General features: G+C 42.1%; 1 protein-coding gene across 2 annotated transcripts; it reads right to left on the bottom strand.

Moving 5' to 3' along the window:
- Positions 1–715: 715 nt before the first annotated feature.
- Positions 716–20,401, bottom strand: ift46 (intraflagellar transport 46 homolog (Chlamydomonas)). 2 transcript variants are annotated; one of them, XM_014137164.2, is made up of 13 exons: positions 20,177–20,401; positions 19,706–19,802; positions 19,386–19,459; positions 13,284–13,414; positions 9,551–9,625; positions 6,722–6,796; positions 6,432–6,525; positions 6,061–6,189; positions 5,795–5,913; positions 5,357–5,423; positions 1,558–1,618; positions 1,304–1,389; positions 716–1,072 (listed from the first exon to the last, which is right to left on the bottom strand). In XM_014137164.2, exons 1-13 carry the CDS (start codon positions 20,393–20,395, stop codon positions 980–982), a joined length of 1,320 nt encoding a protein of 439 aa, XP_013992639.2. In that variant the 5' UTR covers positions 20,396–20,401; the 3' UTR covers positions 716–979. The 2 variants fall into 2 exon arrangements, with proteins under 2 accessions (XP_013992639.2, XP_013992640.2); XM_014137165.2 differs by lacking the exon at positions 9,551–9,625.
- Between the last annotated feature and the right edge of the window lie 41 nt (positions 20,402–20,442).

Genomic DNA, 20,442 nt, shown 5'->3' on the forward strand with positions numbered 1-20,442 from the left:
CTGTGACGTTTTATTGATAAAGACCTAATAGACACAGCCCAACATTCAAGCAAAGAAATTTACCTGAATTTGCTGTGGTGCACAGGGGCAATAGGAGAACTGTTTTTCTGTGGAATTGCTCATCAAAATCAGCCAGTTTAACATCATGCCATAGCTTGCTCGACCGATCAAAAGTTTGACTGTCAAACACACAAGTGTAAGGTGCAGTGGCTAGCTCAACATAAGCATGATGTGCTTTTTCCTACCACAAACCACAGAGAGATGTGAGAGTTTGCTGTTTGTTGGCTTTAAAGAAAACAAGAAGAGTCATCAGACTTCCTTTTAAAGCATATAGATGTGTGATTATAATACATGGGTTAAACTGTTATGAGCTGGAACATTGGACTTATTGCTTATATTTTAAACTGGTTCTACAATCCTAAAGTAGCTAATTATATACGAGTATACTCATATGGAATACTGAGTATGGAAAATGAGTTAAGCCATGCTTATAAGGACACACATTTCAGTTGACCTTCACCTCTACATTTTAGAGTGTTGAACAGTCCTTTACACTTTATTATTTGGAAATGGTGAGATTTTCCACCAATGGACATACTTTTAACTTCAGGACTCCTTACTGAAATGTTTCTTTCTAAGTGGAATATAGAGTAGTGAGTGATAAACTACTATAAAAATATATTATTCACAGATAATAAACACAGGTTCTACCATGTAAACATATTAATTAATTTAATAATAGTAAGTACTTAATGAAACTCAACACACCAAAGACTACTTGAAATATAAAACAATGCAATTTCTTCCGCATAACAGTAAGTCTATCCTAGAAAACCACTTTGTATAAAGTTAAGTGTATAAATATTTACAAACATTTATATACATCCTTCTGTCCTCCTTTCCACAAAGTACAGTAATCACAGATGGTGGACAATGAAGGCAACATGTCCTTGACTCAACAGGAGTTAGTTGTCTGTCCTCAGTCGAAGGCCAGTGTCTCTGGCTCTCCAGTGGTGGAGCGAGGAGCTGACAGAGTGTCTGACTTCTGACCCTCCGCTAAGGCTTTGAAATGCTGAAACAAGGAGATGAAAAATAGCTTAATAAGTTACATTACTATGGACATTTCACCAGATTGTGCTATTTATAGTTTATGTTTATGGTGCTGTTCTGCAAAATTGGCTTCATAACCATTTTGTCAGAATAAAACTATTGAAAGAACATGACAATCACAGCAGGGATGATGACAATGTCATCCCAATGGTCCCTACATAACTGAAAGTTAGGCGAGTAAATACTGTGGTACCTGTGAGTTTTTGAACTCAGAGTAAAGAGTGAACAGCACATGGAGTGAGTGAATCCGGCTCTTGTAGATGGGGATGTCGAGGATGCCTTTGAGAGTGGAAAAAACAAGGGTTGTATTCAGTAAGGCACAACAAAAACACAGAAATTGGCATTTCAGAGGAGTCCAGATTGTCCCACCCCGTTTTATCCAAATGTGTTACACAAGCAGACAGACGTTGTTGAATGCATTGTGTGCAGAGATGGTGAAAAACTCACCACATATGACCTCAATGTACTCGGTCAGATCACAATTGATATCGGCCGTTGGTAGGCTAACCTAGAAAAAGGCGAGGTAGGGTTGAGGTAGAGGAGAAAATAGAAAACAGTTTTGACAATGGTTGGGCTTTTGCATTCTGTGCAAAGGGAAGGGAACACTGCAACTCATGAAGGACAGCAGAAGTTGATAAGAAAGATTTATTGTTAGACTGCTGCCCTATATAGTGGGGAGAACAAGTATTTGATACACTGACGATTTTGCAGGTTTTCCTACTTACAAAGCATGTAGAGGTCTGTAATTTTTATCATAGGTACACTTCAACTGTGAGAGACGGAATCAAAAAAATCCAGAAAATCACATTGTATGATTTTTAAGTAATTCATTTGCATTTTATTGCATGACATAAGTATTTGATCACCTACCAACCAGTAAGAATTCCGGCTCTCACAGACCTGTTAGTTTTTCTTTAAGAAGCCCTCCTGTTCTCCACTCATTACCTGTATTAACTGCACCTGTTTGAACTCGTTACCTGTATAAACGACACCTGTCCACACACTCAATCAAACAAACAGACTCCAACCTCTCCACAATGGCCAAGACCAGAGAGCTGTGTAAGGACATCAGGGATAAAATTGTAGACCTGCACAAGGCTGGGATGGGCTACAGGACAATAGGCAAGCAGCTTGGTGAGAAGGCAACAACTGTTGGCGCAATTATTAGAAAATGGAAGAAGTTCAAGATGACGGTCAATCACCCTCGGTCTGGGGCTCCATGCAAGATCTCACCTCGTAGGGCATCAATGATCATGAGGAAGGTGAGGGATCAGCCCAGAACTACACGGCAGGACCTGGTCAATGACCTGAAGAGAGCTGGGACCACAGTCTCAAAGAAAACCATTAGTAACACACTACGCCGTCATGGATTAAAATCCGGCAGCGCACGCAAGGTCCCCCTGCTCAAGCCAGCGCATGTCCAGGCCCGTCTGAAGTTTGCCAATGACCATCTGGATGATCCAGAGGAGGAATGGGAGAAGGTCATGTGGTCTGATGAGACAAAAATAGAGCTTTTTGGTCTAAACTCCACTCGCCGTGTTTGGAGGAAGAAGAAGGATGAGTACAACCCCAAGAACACCATCCCAACCATGAAGCATGGAGGTGGAAACATCATTTTTTGGGAATGCTTTTCTGCAAAGGGGACAGGACGACTGCACCGTATTGAGGGGAGGATGGATGGGGCCATGTATCGCGAGATCTTGGCCAACAACCTCCTTCCCTCAGTAAGAGCATTGAAGATGGGTCGTGGCTGGGTCTTCCAGCATGACAACGACCCGAAACACAAAGCCAGGGCAACTAAGGAGTGGCTCCGTAAGAAGGATCTCAAGGTCCTGGATTGGCCTAGCCAGTCTCCTGACCTGAACCCAATAGAAAATCTTTGGAGGGAGCTGAAAGTCCGTATTGCCCAGCGACAGCCCCGAAACCTGAAGGATCTGGAGAAGGTCTGTATGGAGGAGTGGGCCAAAATCCCTGCTGCAGTGTGTGCAAACCTGGTCAAGAACTACAGGAAACGTATGATCTCTGTAATTGCAAACAAAGGTTTCTGTATCAAATACTTATGTCATGCAATAAAATGCAAATGAGTTACTTAAAAATCATACAATGTGATTTTCTGGATTTTTGTTTTAGATTCAGTCTCTCACAGTTGAAGTGTACCTATGATAAAAAAGTACAGACCTCTACATGCTTTGTAAGTAGGAAAACCTGCAAAATCGGCAGTGTATCAAATACTTGTTCTCCCCACTGTACATAGCCATTGAACGCTGGTCACAATAATAAAACGTTAACACTGATTTACCCACTTCATATGTACATAGTGTATTCTAGTCAACGCTCATCCTATATAACTACTGCTGTTCACACCTTTATTTTCATATACTGTCTATTCACACCATCATATACACTATGTGTACAAAACATTAGGAACACTTGCACTTTCCATGACATAGACTGACCAGGTAAATCCAGGTGGAAGCTATGATCCCTTATTGATGTCACTTGTTAAATCCACTTCAAATCAGTGTAGATGAAGAGGAGGAGACAGGTTAAAGAAGTATTTTTAAGTCGAGAGACACTTGAGGCATTGTGTATGTGTGCTCAGAGGTTGAATGGGTAAGACAAAAGATTTAAGTGCCTTTGAACGTGGTATGGTAGTAGGTGCCAGGGACACCGGTTTGAGTGTGTCAAGAACTGCAGCGCTGCTGGGTTTTTCATGCTCAACAGTTTCCGATGTGTATCAAGAATGGTCCACCTCCCAAAGGACATCCAGACAACTGTGGGAAGCATTGGAGTCAACATGGACCAGCATCCATGTGGAATGGTTTAGACACCTTGCCGGGTCCATGGCTGTTCTGAGGTCAAAGGGGGTTGCAGCTCAATATTAGGAAGGTGTTCCCAATGTTTTGTACACTCAGTGTACATATATACTGAACGAAAATAAATGCAACATGTAGTGTTGGTTTCATGAGCCGAAATAAAAGATCCCAGAAATGTTCCATACGCACAAAAAGCTTAATTTTGTGCACAAATTTCTTTACATCTGTTAGTGAGCATTTCTCCTTTGCCAAGATAACCTATCCACCTGACAGGTGTGGCATATCAAGAAGCTGATTAAACAGCATGATCAATACACAGGTGCACCTTGTGCTGGGGACAATAAATGGCCACTTTAAAATGTGCATTTTTGTCACACAACACAATGCCACAGATGTTTTGAGGGAGCGTGCAATTAGCATGCTGACTGCAGGAATGTCCACCAGAGCTGTTGCCAAAGGATGAAATGTTCATTTCTCTACCATAATTAGCCAACAATGTCGTTTTAGAGAATTTGGCAGTACGTCCAACTGACCTCACAACCGCAGACTACGCCAGTCCAGGACCTGCACATCTGGCTTCTTTACCTGTGGGATCGTCTAAGACCAGCCACCCGAACAGCTGATGAAACTGAGAAGTATTTCTGTCTGTAATAAAGCCCTTTTGTAGGGAAAAACTCATTCTGATTGGGTGTGGGTGGGACTATGCCACCCATGGCTGCCCCCCTGCCCAGTCATGTGAAATCCATAGATTAGGGCTTACTGAATTTATTTCAATTGATTGATTTCCTTATATGAACTGTAACTCAGTAAATTCATTGAAATTGTTGCATTTATATTTTTGTTCAGTATACATACATATCTTTTTTATTTTTATTTAACTAGGCAAGTCAGTTAAGATCAAATTCTTATTTACAATGACGGCCTACCAGGGAACAGTGGGTTAACTGCCTTGTTCGGGGCAGAACGATAGATTTTTACCTTGCCAGCTCAGGGATTCAATCCAGCAACCTTTCGGTTATTGGTCCAACGCTCTAACCACTAGACTACCTGCCACCCCTATATTCTGATATTGCCTGTTCTGATTTCGTAATTTACTTATTTTTATTTCTTGGATTTCTGTGTACTGTTTTGTATTGTTTGGTATTACTGCACTGTTGGCGCTAGAAACATAAGCATTCCGCTGCACCTGCGATAACATCTGCAAAATATGTGTACGCGACCAATAAAATAACATTTGAGTATCCTATGTGGGGTATGAAAATGAACCTTGGTCACAATGTGTCCAATTAAGGCTGCAATTAGACAAGTCAACACTGAACAGGAAATGACAGACAGGAAGTAGCTAGCTAGCAGGTCAAATTGCTTGCTGTTTAAAATATCCATTGTTCCATAGATAGATGAGCAGGTTCAGTTCAGGTTTGGTGACTAACCTTTCCCAGCAGCTCTTCAAATTCAGGTGGCCACTCCTGCATTAGAGTATCAATGTCTGGCATGGACCTGGAACAATAGAATACACTCATCGTTTCATGCATATCAGTGGATACATTCCAAAGTCCATACTAGCACACCACATGCATACATTCCTTCCTTCTTAGTAGTATGCACATTTGGCACAGAGTTTGGCACAGAGCCAGTATCTATTCACCTTCACATAAAATCACTGAACTGACTTAGAATCAGATAATGGTCAGAGTCTGTGACAATATCAGTACCAGTTCTAGCCGGTCCCAGATCTGTTTGTGCTGTATAGCCAATTCTTATGGTCATTGTCATACCAAACATTTGTTTTGGAGTTGGCTATACAGCACAAACAGATCTGGGACCAGGCTAGAGCAGCACCAGTACTGTGAGGTAAAGTAAACATTTGCCTGGTGTAGTGGACGGTGGCTGGGGGTTTGGAGCGATGGAGCTCACTGATGCTCTCGATCCAATTTTCGATGGCTTTGGGGTTCTTCTCCGGGTTCTCCACACTTTTCACTTTCACCTCCTGTGCAGCGCACGGAGAGAAGGGATCAATTAATTTGCAGTGTGTGTCTGTCTGTCTGAAAGCAGTACCCATAGTTATGTGCACAGTCTGATGTGCCCGACTGTGGGGGATTTATAAACCACACTGTGTTGCACTTGTTGTACTTACAGCAATGTTGTGCTGCTTGCTGTTCTCAGAGAGCCACAGTGACAGGACAGTGGGGTCTGACTGCTTGGTGCAGGGCTCATCCAGGACCAACAGCCCCAGGTTGTCTGCTTTGCCATCGGGACGTGGGACCTGAGGTTACAATGGAACAAAGTCATTGACAGTAGCCCAGCTCGGAGAACTTATTACATTCCACCTTCCTCCCTGCATCTTTTGATGTAACCACTGATCATTACATGATTGGATTAGAAAACAAAGTTTACACAAAATTGGACATTTCACCGATGTGATTCCATCAAGCAGGGAAGGAAAGAATTGGCACCATAAAATAAATGTGAAGCTAAGATAAAATGTGTTTGCTTGGTAATGCTCACTTTAAGGAAGGCATCAATGTCTCCCACTGCTGGGATGAAGTCGGGTATAAAGGGTTTAAGCTTGTGGTCTAGTTCAATGGTCTGAGGAGTATACCTGCAGATTCACAAACAATGTTACTAAAAAATATATATATAATAATAATATTAATAATAATAATTCAGCAGAATTGTTGCTTGGAGCAAGGGCTGTTTTTCAGCCCGTGTAGAAATTTCAATAAGTGGCATATTCAGCTTGGTCAGCTGTAAATAAACACACACAGCTCTGTAGCTGAGCTGCAGGCGCCACTCACCGGGTAATGTACTGAAACAGCTCTTTGATCTCTGCAGTGACAGGAAGGTGGTCGTAGTCTGCCGGGTCATATGCTCTGCAAAGAAAAGCATCAGATTTGAGATGTTCGTCTGTTTACATTTAAAATTAACTACAGTGCTGTGAAAAAGTACTTGTCCCCTTTCTGATTTTCTCTATTTTAACTGAATGTTATCAGATCTTCAACCAAAACCTAATATTAGATCAAGGGAACCTGAGTGAACAAATAACACAAAATGTTGATACTTACTTCAGTTATTTAATTAACATTATTCAAAACCCAATGCCCCTGTGTGAAAAAGTAACTGTCACCTTTAGCTGCAATGACCGCAACCAAACGCTTCCTGTAGTTGTTGATTGGTCTCTCACATCACTGAAGGAATTTTGTCCCACTTTTCCATGCAGAAATGCTTTAACTCAGCGACATAAGTTGGTTTTCGAGAATGAACTGCTTGTTTCAGGTCCTACCACAACATCTCAATCAGGTTTAGGTCTGGACTTTGACTAAGCCATTCGTAAACAATATTTTTTTTTGCTTTTCAGCCATTCTGATGTAGACTTGCTTGTGTGTTTTAGATTATTATCTTTCTGCATGACCCAGTTGTGCTTCAGCTCACAGACAGATGGCCTTTCATTCTCCTGTAGAATTCTCTGATACAGAGCAGAATTATGGTTCTTTCAATGATGGCAAGTTATCCAGGTCCTGAGGCAGCAAAACATACCCAAACCGTCACACTACCACCATCATGCTGAACAGTTGGTATGAGGTTCTTACTGTGGAATGCAGTGTTTGGTGCCTCAGGACCCGGACCTTTCCATCATTGAAGGAACTATGGATACTGCCCTCTATTAGTACGTTTACATGCACACTAATAATTCAATATTAAATGGATTATGGCATTAAGCCGAATACGGCATTAGTCATGTAAACACCTTACTCTGCTTATCTTAAATCAGTGTACGGTCATAATCGAAGTAAGCATACGCCTATTAAAACAACAGGTTTCCTGAGCAATCTTTCAAATGATCAGGACATGTTAACGCCTTAAATTCGAATTACAGTGGTGTATTAGATCTGTGCACGTGCTAGCATTAGAAGCTCAAGCTTCCTTTTTTGTGGTAGTCAAATTCGTTTTGGAAAAACTCAAAGTATGCATCTTAAAAATTGTTTTCCCATACAGGCTTTATTTGTCCGAACTCAGAATCAAATAGGCATCACAACAATAACATGGTCGCTGTGGTAGAATGTTTATTTTGATTGCCGATTTTCTGCAAGGTAGACTGATTTCAGATGTGTCCATGTAAACAGGCTTATTAGGGAAATCATTCTTTTTGCAAAGCATGTAAACGTTTTAAACAAACTATTTATTAAATCGGACTATTCACAATAATTGTATTATTGTGTGCATGTAACCGTCAGGCCATCCGTTCGTGAGCTGAAGTTGAAGCGCAGATGGTTCATGCAGCAAGACAATGATCCAAAACACAAACAAGTCTAGTGCGGACCCATCACACCTTTTTGCCCAAATCAGAATGTTTGAAACAAAGAATGGCTGCAACAAATGTAAAGTTTAGGAATGGCTAGTCAAAGTCCAGACCTAAACCCGATTTAGATGTTGTGGCAGGACCTGAAACAAGCAGTTCACGCTCCAAAACCCACAAATGTCACGAAGTTAAAGCAGTTATGCATAGAAAAGCGGGATAGAATTCCTTCAAAGCGATGTGACACTGAAAAACAACTACAGGAAGCGTTTGGTTGCTGTCATTGCAGATAAAAGGTGGCACAACCAGTTATTGAGTGTTAGGGGCAATTCTTTTTTCACACAGGGGCATTAGGTGTTGCATAACTTTGTTTATTAAATAAATGAAATAAGTATGACAAATAATGTGATATTTATTCACTCTGTTTCCCTTGATCTAATTTTAGGTTGAAGAACTGATAACATTCAGTGTCAAAAATATACACAAATAGAAAAAAATCATTAAGGGGGCAGATACTTTTTCACAGCACAGTAAGTGTGTGTGGATGAAACAATCTTTCTGTGATAAATGTTGAACACAGGACTGAGGGAGTTTTTCAGGATAAAAAAAATATTCACGGAATGGAACAAAACAATGGAAAAATCCTAGAGGAAAACCTGGTTCAGTCTGATTTCCACCAGACACTGAGATGAATTCACCTTTCAGCAGGACAATAACCTAAAACACAAGGCCAAATCTACAATGGAGTTGCTTACCAAGAAGACAGTGAATGTTCCTGAGTGGCCTAGTTACAGTTTTGACTTAAATCTACGGGAAGACCTGAAAATGGTTGTCTAACAATGATCGACAACCAATATGACTGAGCTTGAAGAACTTTGAAAATAATAAACGGGCAAATATTGCACAAACCAGGTGTGGAACACTCTTAAGAGACCTACCCAGAAAGACTCACAGCTGTAATCGCTGCCAAAGTTGCTTCTACAAAGTATTGACTCAGGGGTGTGAATACTTATGTAAATTAGATATTTCTGTATTTCATTTTCAATACATTTGCAACAATTTCAAAAAACATGTTTTCACCTTGTCATTATGCGGCATTGTGTGTAGATGGGTGAGAAAAACAAATCGATTTAATCAATTTTTAATTCAGGCTGTAACACAACAAAATGTGGAATAAGTCAAGGGGTATGAATACTTTCTGAAGACACTGTAGCTGCATAAAGCATTTTGTGAAGTTATCCTCCATTCAGATTTGTTCCTATTAGAAAATATGACTTTTCCCTGCACCTGGCCTCAATAGAACTGCCTCTTATTCAATTCTAAAACTGACCTGCACGTATAGCTCGGATCATCTTCTGTTGTCTTCTCCCTATCGAGATACTTAATCATCTCTGGCCCTGGCTGTCTGCTCACAAAATGTACATGGTTATTATAATGAGCATATAGGATCATGTAACAACTCAAAGACCTCTCTCCTCACCACCTCCTTAACCCACATAGTAGGAGAAGATCCAAAGTCCCTCCAATCGGACCTTCTCCTCCAATGTGTTTTAACCTCTTATAGGATACTCAACTCTCTCTGACTCTGGCTGCCAGCTCACAAAATGAACACAGTTATGATGAGCATATAGGACCTTCATTTGACAACTCAAAGATGTTCATGGCGAGTTTGAGGCCCTGAACCCTGGCATCAAAACATTTTGTGGGTCCGTCTAATTTGGATCCAATGAGCTGAGGGTTTAAAACACAATTTGTGTCCTCCTTACTAAGAGGTGATATGATGGTATAATGGTGTGTGTGAAAAAAAAGAAGATATATATATATAGTTTATCAACATTTTAAGCTAAACATTCTGATCTGTCGCATGAGCCTTATTGCTTTTTAATGTTTTCTGCATGTAGCCTAAAGGCCTACTGGTTGTATGAATTTGGGATCTATCATCCCACAACTGTCCCAGAGTCTGTTTGGAATAGGCTATTTCATTCTCGCACAGAACAACAAACGTTTCTACTATGGGGGGGATAGTAGATTGACATAGGCTAGTGATTTTACTGTTCGTTACTCGCCTTGATGGCTGAGGAAAAGTAAATGTGGACAGTTATTCTAACATAGGCGGCACTTGAGTTTCAAGTTTGGGGAAGCTATTCTTACCATAAAAATGCACCTTTATAATAAACCATTCCATGCATCCTCGTATTTGCAGACTTACTATTATAACTCAATCTCTGTTCGCAAAAAAGACTGTTCAATGCAGTACATAGTGGTGTAGAGTTGGCCTAGGCTATTTCACAGGAAAATGTTGGCCTTTCATAAACACATTTCATGGAATTCTACTACATTTTCTACAACTGGAGACATTAGCAGAATCTTTTTTAATACGACAAAAATTCAGTGGTGGAAAAAGTACCCAATTGTCATACTTCAGTAAAAGTAAAGATGCATTAATAGAAAATGGCTGAAGTGAAGGTCAACCAGTAAAATACTACTAGAGTAAAAGTCTAAAAGTATTTCGTTTTAAATATACTTAAGTATATTTTTGCAATTACATTTACTTTTGATACTTAAGTATCAAAAGTAAAAGTATAAATAATTTCAAATGAATTCTATTAGGCAATCCAAAATGGCACAATTTCCTTTTTTTTCTCTTTTGATTTACTGATAGTGAAGGGCACACTCCAACATTAAGACACAATTTACAAATGAAGCATGTATTTAGTGAGTTCGTCAGATCAGAGGCAGTAGGAATGAGCAGGGATGTTCTCTTGATAAGTCTGAATTTAACAATTTTCATGTCCTGTTAAGCATTCAAAATGTAATGACTACTTTTGGGTGTCAGGGAAAATGTATGGAGTAAAAAGTACATTATTTTCCTTAGGAATGTAGTGGAGTAAAAGTAAAAGTTGCCAAAAATGTAAATAGTAAAAGTACAGATACCCCAAAAAACTACTTAAGCAGTACTTTATTTTTAACTAAGTATTTTACACCACTGCAAAAATTACAGGGTAGCCTACTCTTGGCCTACGAAAAGGGGAGAAACAAATACAATGACATCTATCTAACCTGGAGGAAGAAAAATTATTGTCCAAAAACACACGAAAGTGGCATTGACCCAATGATAAAGACAGTGAATATCCACACTCACCGTGGATATGGCTGATGTTCTCCGCTGGTGCCAATAAGATAGCCTTTCGCTCAATTAAGTTGAGAATTGTCATAATTAATAGACAGATTGAAGTCTTTTCATTGTCTTCCATTTAGGCCTATAGCAATAGCCATTTCGCTTTCCAAACTGCTTTTCTGCGATAGTTTAAACAAATAAAAACATTGCAATATGCCTGGCTGGATCTCTGCTTTTCACTGATAGTTGAAACTCAACAATCATTTATTTGATATATGCCACTCGCTCTGCACAAATTGCAGGCCCTTCCGACAGTAGGCTATGTGATTTAAAACAATCCACAGCTTTTTGGTGTAGTAGCCCATTTTCAATTATTTTACTTATTTCTGTATAGACAGGAGTAAGCTATTTAGGTGATATACATTTGGCAATTTAATTACATTTACTTTAGGGAAAGACTAGCTTCCCCTAACCTAATGCATGCACAGCCTTTGTATTCTAACATCTTCAAAATGCTCGTCGGTAAGAATGACATTGCATTGGTGTTGCATGTTTTGTTAAGATGAATTACCATAAACTAAATGTGATTTCTGGCCTTCTGAGTACCTTGGCTGGACACCCTAATCAGGTTGCGCAACCAACGCATATGGATCTGGTAAATTTCTTAAATGCCCGGAAAATATAAATGCTGCCAGTCAAATGTCCAGCGCCACATTTTCCTAATGGAAACCCTGGTGTGTGTGTGTGTGTGTGTGTGTACAGAGTTCTGTACATAGAGCCATTTTTTGTCTACGAGCAAACATCACATTTGAGTGATGCACATGCATACTCGCAACAAAAAGCTTCGTAGCAGATAGCTAGCTACAGTATACACCGATGTTGGGACCATGACAAACTTAGCAGTGAGTGACCATGAAAACACGTTTGACCCGAGTTAAACAATTTAAAGGCAATGCTACCAAATACTAATTGAGTGTATGTAAACTTCTGACCCACTGGGAATGTGATGAAAGAAATAAAAACTGAAATAAATCCTTCTCTCTACTATTATTCTGACATTTCACATTCTTTATTTTAAGTGGTGATCCTAACTGACCTAAAACAGGGAATTTTTACTAGGATTAAATGTCAGGAATTGTGAAAAACTGAGTTTAAATGTGTTTGGCTAAGGTGTATGTAAACTTCCGACTTCAACTGTGTGTGTGTGTTTGATATATATATGTGCAGTACTATCTAACAAATTACACAACATATACACACAAATCTAAGTAGGAATGAATGAAGACATATATATATATATAGAGTCTTCATTCATTCCTACTTAGATTTGTGTGTATATGTTGTGTAATTTGTTAGATAGTACTGCACTGTTGGAGCTAGAAGCACAAGCATTTCTCTACACCTGCAATAACATCTGCTAATCACGTGTATGTGACCAATACAATTTCATTGATCAGCTTCTTGATATGCCACACCTGTCATGTCAGGTGGATGGATTATCTTGGCAAAGGAGAAATTATCACTAACAGGGATGTAAACAAATCTGTGAACAAAATTTGAGAGAAGTACGCTTTTTGTGCATATGGAACATTTCGGGGATCTTTAATTTCATCTCATGAAAACAACACTTTACATGTTGCGTTTATATTTTTGCTCAGTATATATTATTCTTCCGGTTCTATTTGTGATCATTTACCTTGCCTCGCTGGCTTATTAGGTAATGAATCTTCCGATGACATCTGCGATGTTGTAGTAGACGATAACCATCTGATTACTTGTTTGCTGACTTGCATGAGCTGCATCTAAAGTCGAATGTGATCATACTCACTTCCATGTAAACAAACCAGATTTTGATTCGGAACTGCGTGCAGAACTTTTCATGACGGGATCGGTATATGTGTCTATAACCTACTCAGTGTGTGCACTGAGATTTGACTGCACTCACCCTTCCGGGGCGGATCCCGGCTCACCCTCCTCTTCATCAGACTCCGTCTCATCCGAATCATCTTCCTCTTCCTCTTCTTCCTCATTCTCACTCAAGCCAGGCTGGCTGTTCCTTTGCTCCTTCTTTTTTGGCTGTCGTTGGTAGAACACAAAAGATAGATATTTTATGACTATCTGAATGTGTTGGAATAGATACCTCTAGCTAGCTAGCTAATATACTTGGTCTGTCAACACCAGTCCAATTCATGATATATTTAAGCAGTAAGGAACGAGGGGGTGTGGTATATGGCCAATATATCACAGCTAAGGGCTGTTCTTATGTGCAACGCAGAGTGCCTGGATACAGTCCTTAGCCTTGGTATATTGGCCATATACCATCAACCCCAGAGGTGCCTTATTGCTATAATAAACTGGTTACCAACATAATTAGAACAGTAACAATAAATGTTTTGTCATACCTGTGGTATACGGTCTGATATACCACAGCTTTCAGGGCTCGGACCACCCAGTTTATAACAATACTTATACTATAGCATTGTTGAATACTCGTTTCTGATTGGCTTGAAGGGCATTCTAACGTATGCATCACTGTTTCTCACTCACAGTATATAATCAGCATGGTAGAATTCAATGACTATAGTTCAGTCTTACATGTTCTACAGTACCAGTCAAAAGTTGACACACCAACTCTTTCCAGGGGTTTTCTTTATTTTTACTATTTTCTACATTGTAGAATAATAGTGAAGACATCAAAACTATGAAATAACACATGGAATTATTATGTAGTATCCAAAAGAGTGTTAAACAAATCAAAATACATTCTATATTTGAGATTCTTCAAAGTATCCACCCTTTGCCTTGATGACAGCTTGCACACTCTTGGCATTCTCTCAATCAGCTTCATGAGGTAGTCACCTGGAATGCATTTCAAGTAACAGGTATGCCTTGTTAAAAGGTCATTTGTGGAATTTCTTTCTTCTTAATGCGTTTGAGCCAATCAGTTGTGTTGTGAATCGTGCTACACCGGCTCAGATGCTCGTCGGATGTGGCAGGGCTTGCAAAATATTACAGACTACAAAAGAAAGCACAACCGAGAGCTGCCCAGTGACACGAGCCTACCAGACGAGCTAAATAACTTCTATGCTCGGCTTCGAGGCAAGTAACACTGAAACATGCACGAGAGCATCAGCTGGTCCGGATGACTGTGTGATCACGCTCTCCGCAGCCGATGTGAGTAAGACCTTTAAAACAGGTCAAATTTCACAAGGCCGAGGGCCAGACGGATTACCAGGACGTGTACTCTGAGCATGCGATGACCAACTGGCAAGTGTCTTCACTGACATGTTCAACCTCTCCTTGTCCGAGTCTGTAGACCACCATAGTCCCTGTGCCCAAGAACACTAAGGTAACCTGCCTAAATGACCAGAGACCCGTAGCACTCACGTCTGTAGCCATGAAATGCTTTGAAAGGCTGGTCATGGCTCACATCAACATCATTATCCCAGAAACCCTAGACCCACTCCAATTTGCATACCGCACCAACAGATCCACAAAAGGAACAGCTATGTGAGAATGCTATTCATTGACTACAGCTCAGCGTTCAACACCATAGTGCCGTCAAAGCTCATCACTTAGCTATGGACCCTGGGACTAAACACCTCCCTCTGCAACTGGATCCTAGACTTCCTGACAGGCTGCCCCCCAGGTGGTAAGGGGAGGTAACAACACATCAGCCACGCTGATCCTCAACACGGGGTCCCCTCAGGGGTGCGTGCTCAGTCCCGTCCTGTACTCCCTCTTCACTCATAACTGCACGGCCAGGCACAACTCCAACACCATCATTATTTTTGCTGATGACACAACAGTGGTAGGCCTGATCACCAACAACGATGAGACAGCCTATAGGGAGGAGGTTAGAGACCTGACCATGTGGTGCAAGGACAACAACCTCTCCCTCAATGTGTTCAAGACAAAGGAGATGATTGTGGACAACAGGAAAAGGCGGACCGAGCACGCCAGGGTTCTCATCGACGGGGTTGTAGTGGAGCTGGTTGAGAGCTTCAAGTTCCTTGGCATCCACATCACCAACAAACTAACATGTCCAAGCACATCAAGACAGTCATAAAGAGGGCACGACAAAACCAATTCCCCCTCAGATGACTGAAAAGATTTGGCATGGGTCCTCAGATCTTCAAAAGGTTTTACAGCTGCACCACCGAGAGCATCCTGACTGGTTGCATCACTACCTGGTATGGCAACTGCTCGGCCTCCGACCGCAAGGCACTAGAGGGTAGTGCGTACGGCTCAGTACATCACCGGGGTCAAGCTTCCTGCCATCCAGGACCTCTATACCAGGCGGTGTCAGAAGAAGGCCCTAAAAATTGTCAAAGACTCCAGCCACCCTAGTCATAGAGGCTTCTAAACAGCTTCTACCATAAGACTCAAACAGCTAATCAAATGGCTACCCAGACTATTTGCACCACCCCGCTGCTACTCTCAGATATTATCTATGCATAGCCACTTCAATAACCCTACCTGCATGTACATAATTACCTCAATTACCTCGACACCAGTGCCCCCGCACACTTACTCTGAACCGGTACCCCATGTATATAGCCCCACTATTGCTAGACAATCCGGACCCTTTCTTTCTAAAATTATCTGCCGAAATTGTTGCAACCCCTATTACTAGCTTGTTCAACCTCTCTTTCGTGTCGTCTGAGTATCCCAAAGATTGGAAAGCAGCTGCGGTCATCCCCCACTTCAAAGGGGGGGGACACTCTTGACCCAAACTGCTACAGACCTATATCTATCCTACCCTGCCTTTCTAAGGTCTTCGAAAGCCAAGTCAACAAACAGATTATCGACCATTTTGAATCCCACCGCACCTTCTCCGCTATGCATTCTGGTTTCAGAGCTGGTCATGGGTGCACCTCAGCCATGCTCAAGGTCCTAAACAATATCTTAAGCGCCATCGATAAGAAACAATACTGTGCAGCCGTATTCATTGACCTGGCCAAGGCTTTTGACTCTGTCAATCACCACATCCTCATCGGCAGACTCAATAGCCTTGGTTTCTCAAATGATTGCCTCGCCTGGTTCACCAACTACTTCTCTGATAGAGTTCAGTGTGTCAAATCGGAGGGCAGATTCGCTCCAGCAGGTATATCTCTCTGGTCACCCCCAAAGCCAATTCCTCCTTCGGCCGCCTCTCCTTCCAGTTCTCTGTTGCCAATGACTGGAACGAACTACAAAAATCTCTGAAACTGGAAACACTTATCTCCCTCACTAGCTTTAAGCACCAGCTGTCAGAGCCCAAACAACTACCGCTTCCCCTACTGTATTTATTTATTTTGCTCCTTTGCACCCCATTATTTCTACTTTGCACTTTCTTCCACTGCAAATCTACCATTCCAGTGTTTTACTTGCTATATTGTATTTACTTCACCACCATGGCCTTTTTTTGCCTTTACCTCCCTTATTTCACCTCATTTGCTCACATTGTATATCGACTTATTTTTCTACTGTATTATTGACTGTATGTTTGTTTTACTCCATGTGTGACTCTGTGTTGTTGTATATGTCGAACTGTTTTGCTTTATCTTGGCCAGGTCGCAATTGTAAATGAGAACTTGTTCTCAACTAGCCTACCTGGTTAATAAAGGTGAAATAAAAAAAATAAAAAACCACTCGAGCCACGGGCCTATTCACACTGCTACCATCAAGAAGGCGAGGTCAGTACAGGTGCATCAAAGCTGGGACCAAGAGACTGAAAAACTGCTTCTATCTCAAGGTCATCAGACTGTTAAATAGCCATCACTAGCCGGCTACCACCCGGTTACTCAACCTTGCACCTTAGAGGCTGCTGCCCTGTATACATAGACATGGAATCACTGGTCACTTTAATAATGGAACACTAGTCACTTTAATAATGTTTACACACTGCTTTACTCATTTGATATGCATATACTGTCTTATATTCTACTGTATTTTAGTCAATGCCACTCCAACATTGCTTGTCCTAATATTTATATATTTCTTAATTCCATTCTTTTACTTTTAGATGTGTGTGTTGTTGTGCATTGTCAGATACTATTGCACTGTTGGAACTAGGAAGACAAGCATTTCGCTACACCCGCAATAACATATGCTAAATACGTGTATGTGACCAATAACATTTGCCACTTGACCCTATCCCCTCCTCTCTTCTCCAGACCATTTCCGGAGACCTTCTCCCCTACCTCACCTCGCTCATCAACTCATCCTTGACCGCTGGCTACGTCCCTTCCGTCTTCAAGAAAGCGAGAGTTGCACCCCTTCTGAAAAAACCTACACTCGATCCCTCCGATGTCAACAACTACAGACCAGTATCCCTTCTTTCTTTTCTCTCCAAAACTCTTGAACGTGCCGTCCTTGGCCAGCTCTCCTGCTATCTCTCTCAGAATGACCTTCTTGATCCTAATCAGTCAGGTTTCAAGACTGGGCATTCAACTGAGACTGCTCTTCTCTGTGTCACGGAGGCTCTCCGCACTGCTAAAGCTAACTCTCTCTCCTCTGCTCTCATCCTTCTAGACCTATCTGCTGCCTTTGATACTGTGAGCCATCAGATCCTCCTCTCCACCCTCTCCGAGTTGGGCATCTCCGGCGCGGCCCACGCTTGGATTGCGTCCTACCTGACAGGTCGCTCCTACCAAGTGGCGTGGCGAGAATCTGTCTCCGCACCATGCGCTCTCACCACTGGTGTCCCCCAGGGCTCTGTTCTAGGCCCTCTCCTATTCTCGCTATACACCAAGTCACTTGGCTCTGTCATATCCTCACATGGTCTCTCCTATCATTGCTATGCAGACGACACACAATTAATCTTCTCCTTTCCCCCTTCTGATAACCAGGCGGCGAATCGCATCTCTGCATGTCTGTCAGACATATCAGTGTGGATGACGGATCACCACCTCAAGCTGAACCTCGGCAAGACGGAGCTGCTCTTCCTCCCGGGGAAGGACTGCCCGTTCCATGATCTCGCCATCACGGTTGACAACTCCCTTGTGTCCTCCTCCCAGAGTGCTAAGAACCTTGGCGTGATCCTGGACAACACCCTGTCGTTCTCCACTAACATCAAGGCGGTGACCCGATCCTGTAGGTTCATGCTCTACAACATTCGCAGAGTACGACCCTGCCTCACACAGGAAGCGGCGCAGGTCCTAATCCAGGCACTTGTCATCTCCCGTCTGGATTACTGCAACTCGCTGTTGGCTGGGCTCCCTGCCTGTGCCATTAAACCCCTACAACTCATCCAGAACGCCGCAGCCCGTCTGGTGTTCAACCTTCCCAAGTTCTCTCACGTCACCCCGCTCCTCCGCTCTCTCCACTGGCTTCCAGTTGAAGCTCGCATCTGCTACAAGACCATGGTGATTGCCTACAGAGCTGTGAAGGGAACGGCAGCCTCCATACCTTCAGGCTCTGATCAGGCCCTACACCCAAACAAGGGCACTGCGTTCATCCACCTCTGGCCTGCTGGCCCCCCTACCTCTGAGGAAGCACAGTTCCCGCTCAGCCCTGTCAAAACTGTTCGCTGCTCTGGCACCCCAATGGTGGAACAAGCTCCCTCACGATGCCAGGACAGCGGAGTCAATCACCACCTTCCGGAGACACCTGAAACCCCACCTCTTTAAGGAATACCTAGGATAGGATAAAGTAATCCTTCTAACACCCCCCCCTTAAAAGATTTAGATGCACTATTGTAAAATGGTTGTTCCAAGTCGCTCTGGATAAGAGCGTCTGCTAAATGACTTAAATGTAAATGTAAACATTTTATTTGACGGTTTGGTTAGCTGTTTGGTTACCAGGGCAACTACTGTAGCTGTCTAGTAAACTTGCTAGCTACTTCAGTGGCTGTTGAACACATTTCTTGCAGAAAATGTGTTCAATTATAGCCATAGTATAAATGGGATAATCAACTCGGGGCTCTATGCGTTCTCTGGGAAATAATGTTACTGCGTGGGAGGTCAGTTCCACTCTGCTTGCGCGTCATGGAACACACCTTCCACGTCACCATTATTTTCCATAGAACGCATAGCCCCTTGTTGATTGCCCCTTACATAATCACCTTTACATCGTCGTCAAATTCATCACTGCTGTTGTTCGCCATTTCATGCAGCGGTCTGTTCTTTTTCCTCGAGACTTGTAAAGGGGAGAACGTTGAGATGTTGTTAGCGATGAGGGGGTACATTCGCAGCAGGGGTTGAACCAGCAGCAACCCTGTGGTTATGGTGAGAGTGCACTACCACCTGACTGTGCCATAATAACATGTCCAGATATATTGATTGAGGCCATAATGAACTCATATGGGGGTTAGGGTTACTATAGGGTCTAATAAATAGCATCACGCAATTTTCTTCTGAATTGCATGAATTACACATTTAGTACCTGGTCTTCGTGGGGTCGGGGTGTACACACTATCGATTTCCTCGTAGTCGTTCACCTCCAGGCTCTCGTCATAGGGCTGGTTAGTTATGAGCTTAGTCTGAAGATGCGACAAATCACATAATGACTTGACAACATGCAAACTATCCGAATGTAACATTACTGTTAAGGACTGTAGTAGGCTACATGCAAACTAGCTGGGCACGTTGGGTAGCTGGATAGCTAGCTAGCCAGTTAGCTAATGTAAGTTGTGGCTTGAGTTGTTGGCAGTACTTGTTGACAAGGCCACAGTAATTACATTTAACTAAACCCTGTTAGCTAGCTAACGTTAGCTAGCTAGCATTGCCATAAAAGTTGGATACATGAGCAAATCTAGCATGAAAGGAGGAATGCATGAAATACCAATTCTGTACAGAATGAAGTGTGAACAATTATTTCGTGAATTTGTGAAAGATAATCTGAGTTTTTGGTTACCTTTTGTTTCTCTGCTCTATCCATGAAAGCCAGTGTACCGTCACCAAGGGATACCAAGTCTCGCGATGCCACCCTTTGTTGGCTCTCGTGGAGAGGGTTTAGAAATGGGAAATGGTACCACAAATTGTATACAAATCTTAGCCGTACCACAGGAGGTTGGTGGCTCGTGGTAATGGCATCAAATACATCAAACACATAGATCCATGTGTTTGATGCCATTCCATACTCTCCGTTCCAGCTATTATGAGCCGTCCTCCCCTCAGCAG

This window comes from Salmo salar, chromosome ssa13, assembly GCF_905237065.1.
Source record: "Salmo salar chromosome ssa13, Ssal_v3.1, whole genome shotgun sequence".
Classification (NCBI taxonomy): domain Eukaryota; kingdom Metazoa; phylum Chordata; class Actinopteri; order Salmoniformes; family Salmonidae; genus Salmo; species Salmo salar.